The sequence below is a fragment of the Aegilops tauschii genome, chromosome 7 (genome assembly GCF_002575655.3).
Source record: "Aegilops tauschii subsp. strangulata cultivar AL8/78 chromosome 7, Aet v6.0, whole genome shotgun sequence".
In the NCBI taxonomy this organism is placed as follows: domain Eukaryota; kingdom Viridiplantae; phylum Streptophyta; class Magnoliopsida; order Poales; family Poaceae; genus Aegilops; species Aegilops tauschii.
The window spans coordinates 214,575-223,861 of record NC_053041.3 but is presented as its reverse complement, the minus strand read 5'-3'; the positions used below and the strand labels follow the sequence as shown (position 1 = coordinate 223,861).

Genomic DNA, 9,287 nt, shown 5'->3' with positions numbered 1-9,287 from the left:
ATGTCCGTGATCACATATGGGACTCTGAACAATCTTCGGTACATCAAAACACATAAACTCATAATATCGATCATCGTCGAACGTTAAGCGTGCGGACCCTATGGGTTCGACGACTATGTAGACATGACCGAGACTCACTTCCGGTCAATAACCAATAGCGGAACCTGGATGCTCATATTGGTTCCTACATATTCTACAAAGAACTTTATTGATCAAACCGCATAACAACATACGTTGTTCCCTTTGTCATCGGTATGTTACTTGCCCGAGATTCGATCGTCGGTATCATCATACCTAGTTCAATCTCGTTACTGGCAAGTCTCTTTACTCGTTCCGTAATACTTCTAACTCATTATTCACATTGCTTGCAAGGCATATAGTGATGAGCATTACCGAGAGGGCCCAGAGATACCTCTCCGAAACACGGAGTGACAAATCCAACCCAACAAACACCATCGGAGACACCTGTAGAGCATCTTTATAATCACCTAGTTACGTTGTGACGTTTGATAGCACACTAAGTGTTCCTCCGATATTCAAGAGTTGCATAATCTCATGGTCATAGGAACATGTATAAGTTATGAAGAAAGCAAAAGCAATAAACTAAACGATGATAGTGGTAAGCTAACAGATGGGTCAAGTCAATCACATCATTCTCTAATGATGTGATGCCGTTCATCAAATGACAACTCATGTCTATGGCTAGGAAACTGAACCATCTTTGATTAACGAGCTAGTCAAGTAGAGGCATACTAGTGACACTCTGTTTGTCTATGTATTCACACATGTACTAAGTTTCCGGTTAATACAATTCTAGCAAGAATAATAAACATTTATCATGAAATAAGGAAATAAATAATAACTTTATTATTGCCTCTAGGGCATATTTCCGACGATGATTAGCTCTGGACGGTGAAGCGCTGCCGGATCGTGAAGACCATCTGCTTGCAACCAAGTGGAGAGGCCGTGTTTTCGGTCTTCTGTTCGAGGTATCATTCAAGGGTGGTTCGCGGGATCATCATCTACGTTCGAGGGACTCCAAGTATGATCTACACCGACTCGTCTACTTCCGCTGCACTCCCGGGGTTGGTAACGATCGTTGATCACAACCCGTTCTGCATCTTCATATTCTTCCTGGGTGATCGTAAGGCGAAAATTCTCAAACATGTCATGCTCATCAAGCATAGCATTCCCAAGCTTGTGGCTTGACATATCATAAGCATAATCACTCTCATCATTCATAGTATGAATAGCACTAATAGTATAACAATTACTATCATCATAATTTTCCAAGTTGGTGCCAAAAAGATTCTCAAGATTATAAGTATCATTATCTTCCAAATCATAATCATCATGACAATTAATAGGCATAACAAAATCATCATCAAGTGTATAATCTTTCACAATTATTTTGGATTCATTCTCATGAGGCACAACAATAATAGGAGCAACATCATTTGGGAGGAATACCTTTTTACCTCTATTCTTTCTTCTTTTCTTGTTTTTCACCACATCATGTGTGAGTTTAATTAATTTTTCCGACCTTCTTATTGACAAGATTGGTTGAATAGGGAGCACCTTCTCGTCACCTATTTCAACATGAGAAACAATAGGAGAGAAAGTGGAAATCTTTACCCTTTCATTAGTATTCCTTTTATATTTTATTGGTTTTCCCATCTTTCTATAGTTGGCAGTATAAGCATTCTCACTACAATTTAGCATGCAAAACATATGATTTGTTTTTAAAATTAGTTTCAGCATAGTCTGTGAATATGAATGTTTCAAACAACTATTTTTATATGACAACTCTTCACACCCCAAAAATAAACAAAGTTCATTATAAAGTTCAAGGGTGATCAAGTCATTACAATATTTGGACACAATTCGATCATGAAAAAGTTCGCATTGAAAATTAAGATGACCAATCCTATTGCAAAGTTCACAAGTAATGGGATGAAGAGAGCATAATTGTGTACAAAATTCATCTATCACCTTGAGCAAAAAATTGGTTCTATCATGTTTATGCTTCTTACAAAATCTATCATCCCTATAAAGCATGTCTTCACAAACTTTATGCACTCCAAAAAAATTGACATGCTTATAGGAGACATTTTTGTCATGACTAGTGCAATCATCATTTTGGATATTCATAGAGTTCATACAAGCAACATTGCAATCATGATTATCAAATGAGCACAATTCTCTGATCCATCACTTTCAAGAAATACATTATAAAGACGAATAACATGAGGCAACCTCATTTCCAAATTTTTTGCAGTTTCCTTTTATAAACCAAACTAGTGATAAAATAAGCAACTAAAAGATCCAATTGCAAGATCTAAAGATATACCTTCAAGCACTCACCTCCCCGGCAACGGCGCCAGAAAAGAGCTTGATGTCTACTATGCAATTGGGCTGTGACTATTTTCCGGTTGCAATTTCACTCTCGACTCGCAACTGTGCCTAGGCTTCTTTCTTAGTTGCAAGTCCACTCTCGACTTACAAATGGGCCCAGACCTTTTTTTGTCCAAGTTGCAAGTCCACATGACTCGCAACTGGGTTCTGACCTTTTTTGTCCGAGTTGCAAGTCTACCGTCGTCTCGCAACTGGGGTCCAACCTGTTTTGTTGAAGTTGCAAGTCTACCCTCGAGTTGCAACCAGGGCCCAATATTTTTTGTCCAAGTCACAAGTCCTTCCTCGACTCGCAATTAGGGCCCGGGTTTTTTTTTAGTCCCAATTGCAAGTTCATCCTCAATTCACATCTATGACCAGACCTTTTTTGTCTATGTTGCAAGTCCATCATCGACTCGCAACTGGGGCTCAGCCTTTTCTTCTCCTAGTTGCAAGTCCACCCTCGACTCGCGACTGGGGCCCAACCTTTTTTATCTGAGTTGCATGTCCAAACTCGACTCGCAATTGGGAGCCAGCCCTTTTTAGTCCCAATTGCAAGTCAACCAACGGCTCGTAACAGGGTGGACCTTTTCTTTTGTCCAAGATGAAAAATTCACCATTGACATGCAACGAGACCCTTGATCCCTTTTTTGCCATAGTTGCAAGTCCACCCTTAACTCGCAACTGGGCATGATGTTTTTGACCCAATTGCAAGTCCACCATCAACTTGCAGGTCGCTAATAAAACAACAAGGGCATTGGCCGGGGGGGGGGGGTGTAGCAATCGCTAAGTGTAGTGATCACTCACTATTCGGTCGTAGCGGGATTGACCCGTTTCTGCAGTTAGTGAGTGGTTTTTTGGGAAGCGAACATGGATTACTGGGAGCAATATGGGTTTGAGGATCCGGTTTAAGGAACCTTTCTAGCGGCTTTTGGATGGTTGCAACTGTTTTTTGTTCTCAACTTATTTATCTATTTCTCTATTTGGTTTTCTCTTTTTTTGCTGTTCGCTTTTCATTCTTTTTGTTTTTTCTACTTTTCCTTTCCTTTTCTTTTTTAAAATTTATGAAGCTTTTCCAAAATTATGAACATTTTTTAAATGATGAATATTTTGGAAATTTATGAACATATTATCTGAATTTGCGAACAAATTTTGAATCATGAATATTTTTTTCTAATCAATGAACATTATTGAATGCACAATTAATTGTTTAGTACATGTTTTAAAATAACTTAGTTTGTTTAAATAAATATTTATTGTGTACAATAAAAAGGTTCATGTATATAAAAAAGTTTATTTAATGCGCGGCAAGCTGGTTTTAGTTTAGGACTTTGACAAATTAAAATCAAACAAACACAACAAACAATAAAAAAATGGTGTAACGCTGACATCATACTTAGATGTGAGGTATTATCTCACCTCTAGATGCATGTGACATAGATAGACCCTATCTTTATTACTTATATGTCTTCTTTTGTTTCCTTTAAAAAAAAAGAAAGAAAGGCCACTGGTCTGTGGGATTATATAAGTTGATGGTGGCATTCGTTCATCACTAGCTCCATCAATCCATCATATCGACAGAGAAGAGCAGAGCGCCTGCCATGACTACGGCCAGGTCGCAATTCTACTCCCGGCAGCTGCCGCCAGTAATCCTACTACTAGTACTAGTAGTCATCCTTGCTGAAGCTCAAGGGGAAGGGGAAGGGGGTTGCGTCCACAAGTGCGGCGACATGGACATCCCCTTCCCCTTCGGCATCGGCGTCGGCCCCGGGTGCTTCCGCCGTGGCTTTGAGGTGTTTTGCAACCACTCCTCCGATTCCGATCCCCCTCGCGCCTTCCTTGCTGACAAGAGAACGTTCAAGGGCGAGGCCTACATCATCAACGGCTCCGAGGAGGACGACACAGACCCATGGTGGTCGCCGGTGGAGCTGGTGAGCATATCAGTGGCCACGGGCGAGGCAGGAGTGTACGGCGCGATCTCTTACAGCTGCAACACATATTACAACGAGTCCATGTCCAGGCTTGAGGGAATGTATCTCTGGAAGACGCCATTCGGCGTGTCGGCGACCCTTAATGTTTTCATCAGCATCGGCTTGAGAGCCGAGGCTCAACTGGATTGGTCTGCGGACAAACATAGCCGCAGCAATTTCACTTTCACATGCCGTGCGCACGATTCCAATTCAAGGCCGCAGGCGAGGAACGGGTCGTGCACGGGGTGGGGCTGCTGCGAGCACACCCTCCCGCCCTACGAGGGCTCCGGCAAGACTTTCGGATTGTCGGTCAACCCCGTGGCCTTCAACGGGTTGCGGGACACCACGCCCTGCTCCTACGGCATGCTGGTGGACAAGTCATGGTACAACTTCTCTACGCCCGACATGTACGGCGACAAGACGCTACTCAAAAGGTTCCCCCGGGGCGTCCCCTTGGTGCTCGATTTCGCCTTCGGAAACACTTCGTGTCCGGCGGAAGGACATCCGCCGCCTCCGGACTACGCCTGCGTCAGCGGCAACAGCTCTTGTGCCACTGCCAACGGAACAATGTACGCTCCTGCTCGTTATATCTGCAAGTGCTGGGACCATTACGATGGCAACCCATACATTGCTAACGGATGCCAAGGTACATATGATATTACATACTCCTGCATTCATACATGCAAGAATCTGTTCATTACCAATTCGTTAACTCCCCAAAGTGTGATGTTCATTACCAATTCGTTAACTCCCCAAAGTGTGATGTTCATTCTTTCTTCAGACATCGATGAGTGCAAGCAACCCCAAGTGTATCCCTGCTCGAGTCACGGGATCTGCAAAAACAGGCTGGGAGGCTATGACTGTCCATGCAAATTCGGAATGAAAGGCGACGGCAAAGCCGGAACCTGCACTGATGTATTCCCTCCAGCAGCAACAAAGGCGACTGTCGGTAAGTACGACTATAGCCACTACAACACTGCACTATGACTGTTGTTGTTGTTGTTGTTGTTGTTGTTGTTGTTGTTGTTGTTGTTCATCGAAAAGGCGCTCAAAGTGCTTCAAAAATGACCACACGCCCGGGACACCGGCCCCTTTTGGTTGTACGCACCAGCCAAACGGCTGGTCTACACTCCAAACTACAAATCAATATTTATTTACCTAGTCTTGCCTAAATCCATCATCCGCCTTCAATTATGTTTTCAAGCTGGAACTTTTATTATCTGACCATTTAAAAATTATATATCGTCCTAGTGCCAATCAACATAAAACGGCGCTTTTATTATCTCAAAATTATATATCCTCCTATTGCCAATCAACATAAAACGGCGCTTTTATTATCTCAAAATGTAGCGTCAAGCGAATACAAAGCATTATGAGTAACACTCGGCCTCTGCACAAATAGGATGCACATGGTCAAACATCTAAAGTCTGACAAAAGGAAAGGAAAAAAATAACCAAAAAAACAACGATAGTACGAGTCCTGTAGACCGACACTATGCCTATGTCGAAAGAAGTGGTGGATCCATCCAAAAATTATACTGCCATCCATGTTGGGTAAAACCTCCATATCTACTTGGTCCAACCGCGCACACACCGCCTTCAATAACGCTTGATACTCCTCTTGTTGTGTACCATACACTATGTACGAAGCGAGTGCGTACAACGGAAAATAACCTGCATAGAAGAATCATTTTTTTCATTGAAATCATAATCATTTCTACATAGTCAAAGTGACCATAGTAAGGCATACGCTCCCACCCTTATTAGCGCTTTGAATCTATTTAAACTACCATCCAATCAATGACCAAAAATATTGGCAACACTTGTGGGCAGATACAAATTTGACTCTATTTGGATGACTGACCACGTAGAGCGTCCAACTTTTCTTGGAAAAAGCGGTGTTCGATTGTCTATTCGTGAGTGCAAAAACAATACTTCTTACTCCCTGGCCAGTTGCGTTGTGCGAGATTGTCTTTGGTTAGAATAACTCCCCTACGAAGATATCACATGATGATTTTAACTTTTATTGGAACCTTCAACTTCCATATTTTCTCGTTATTACTCACCGATACCTCAGAATGCATGATCGCATGGTACATAGAGTCTGCTATGGAAGATCCCTATGTAGTGAGGTTCCAGCGAAACATATCACAATCTGGTGTCAGATTAATCGAATCCATACGGGATAAAAGATTATGCCATGATGTAAGTTCGGGCCAATTAGATCTCGCCTAAACGAAATATTGGGCGGAGATGAACTGAGTACCTGCACAATGGTACTTATTCTTATCGCGAGCAATGTTGTACGGGCCTGTATATTGTTCTCAGAGACTGACATTACCTAGCCAGATGTCTTCCCAAAAATGAATCTCCGACCCATCCCTTATCACGAAAGACCCAAAGTGAAAGATATGTTTCTTTGGCGCCATTAGGCTAGCCAAAAATTTGGAGCACTGGGTTTTCAATATGCCTGAGACACCGCCTCTTGGCCTACATACTTGTTGCGCGGCATAGTTTGTCAAACAAGATCCTCAGTAAGTTTAAACAACCATTTACTAAGTAGGGCCTCATTCTTGACATGCAGGTCATGAATTCCAAGGCCATCTTGGTCTTTCTGCCTACATGCTTCCGCTCCGAAGTGGTGGGACGCTAATAATGAATCGGTATTCCCAGATATTGACATAGGCACTGATTGTACATCTCATGCTGGATACAAGCCCCATATATAATTGTTTCTATGGATTTGAACCAGTCGATTGTACTGCTTAATGTCTATAAGTGATCTGACGGTAATTTACAAGCTACATGCTTTCCTCGTCTCTGCCACACTTTCATTGGAGTTTCAACCCCTTGGCAGTTAAACTCTTTTTTTCCTCTGGTAGTTCTAGTGGCAATTTGTTCTATATTCCAAGTTGATGAACAAGAAAACCTATTACTCCCTCATATCCATCCGTTTGAGCGACAAGTAATATGGACCGGAGGGAGTAATTATTTTACTAAAACTTTCTTCTTTAATTGTAATTGTTAATTTAGTTATATATAAACTAAGTTTGTTTCTTGTCTATCTAGGTGCAATAGGTGGTATTCTTCTCACGATGGTTGTGTCGCTTATTGTCGTTCTTCACAAAGAGAAAAAGAAGACGGAAGAATTCTTCAAAAAGAATGGCGGTCCAACATTAGAGAAGGCAAATGTCATTAAACTTTTCAAAAAGGAGGACCTGAAGCAAATTTTGAAGAGTAGCAATTTGATCGGAAAAGGTGGCTTTGGCGAAGTTTACAAGGGCCGTCTTGACAATAAAGAGGTTGCAATAAAAAAGCCGATCAATGGTAGTGTGCTAGAGAATGACCAATTTGCAAATGAAGTCATCATCCAATCTCAAGTTATCCACAAGAACATTGTTAAGCTCATTGGTTGTTGCCTTGAAGTTGATGCACCCATGCTAGTGTACGAGTTTATCACCCAAGGTAGCCTCCATGACAATCTTCACAACAACAATAACAAGGTGGCTCTTAACTTGGATACACGTTTAAGTATTGCTGCACAATCAGCAGATGGTCTAGCTTATATGCACTCAAAAGCAAATATTAGAATTCTACACGGCGATGTGAAACCAGCAAATATACTCTTGGATGATAACTTTGTACCCAAGATTTCAGACTTCGGCATATCTAGGTTGATTGCGAGAGACAAGCAACACACCGGATCAGTCATCGGCGACATGAATTATATGGATCCGGTATATCTTCAGGAAGGCCTCCTCACCGAAAAAAGTGATGTCTATAGTTTCGGAGTTGTGATCCTGGAGCTTATCAGCAGCAAGATGGCCATACGTTCCGACAATAATAGCTTGGTAAAGAGCTTTCTTGAAGCAAATAAGAAACAGAAGAAGGCCACCGAGTTTTTTGACAAGGAAATAGCGATGCCAGAAGATTTGGAGCTTCTTGACAGTCTTGCGGTTATGGCCGTGGAGTGCCTTAGTCTGGATGTAGATCAAAGACCAACGATGATGGAGGTAGCTGAGCGGCTACACATACTGAGTCGATCACGTAAGATGCAAGATGTTTGTCACTAAGCTATTTTTGGTGAAATCCTTAAAACATGAGCAGCAGTGGAGGTCTCCTTTGGTCAGAACAAAATTGGTAACTGTGTTTCCAAGGTGGCCGCATGCTTGTACGATGTATCTGTAACCATATTTCTAAGATGGCAGTACGTTTGTACGCTGCACTACATTTTTTTTTTACCAAAATTGTAACCGTGTTTTGTTTTAAATAATTTGGATTGCTTACTACATGTGTCACGTGGTAAATTGTACCCATGTTACACATAACACGTTATGTTTCCTTGCACCAGCAGAGTTTTTTTTTTTTTTTTGGACCAAAACCGTAGAACAATCGTTCTACGGGCACCAGCAGAGTTTCAACGCACTTTCTTTACAGGCTGTATGAAAAGCCACCTGGTGCTGTGAGAAAAGAAAGTGTCAAGGAGAGAGATAGAAACCCCGCAAAAAAAAAGGAGAGAGATAGAAACGATTCGCCAACGCGTGAGGAAAAAGCACATTGGCCGACCGTCTGTTCCAAGTTTTCCACAGGCATACTACTATTTGGTTTCTGATGCAGCATGTGGCATTCTTTTCTTTCTTCGGTCAAAAGTAAAAGAGGTTTTTATTTAAACAGTACTAACAGTCAGTCGAGTGTTGTGTTCTACCCCTCCTTTCTGGTTTATAGGGCTCAATTCAAAAATCTCACCAACCAAGGTAGATGGTGAGTGGTGAAATATTTTTTGTAGTTTGCAAAAGCACCTAATTAATGCTCTTGTTTTTCTCAAAAAATTATGTTTGTCAATGCATTAGTTGCAATGCATGCATGCATAAAGTACATGCATTGGTCAATTTTTTTTTAATATTTGCATGCAATGATTTAATGCAC

General features: G+C 41.6%; 1 protein-coding gene across 1 annotated transcript; it reads left to right on the top strand.

The window, feature by feature from the left end:
* Nucleotides 1-3,968: 3,968 nt before the first annotated feature.
* Nucleotides 3,969-9,027, top strand: LOC109737345 (wall-associated receptor kinase 1). The gene is made up of 3 exons (XM_020296488.4): nucleotides 3,969-5,007; nucleotides 5,143-5,310; nucleotides 7,431-9,027. Exons 1-3 carry the CDS (start codon nucleotides 3,993-3,995, stop codon nucleotides 8,432-8,434), a joined length of 2,187 nt encoding a protein of 728 aa, XP_020152077.1. The 5' UTR covers nucleotides 3,969-3,992; the 3' UTR covers nucleotides 8,435-9,027.
* Nucleotides 9,028-9,287: the final 260 nt, after the last annotated feature.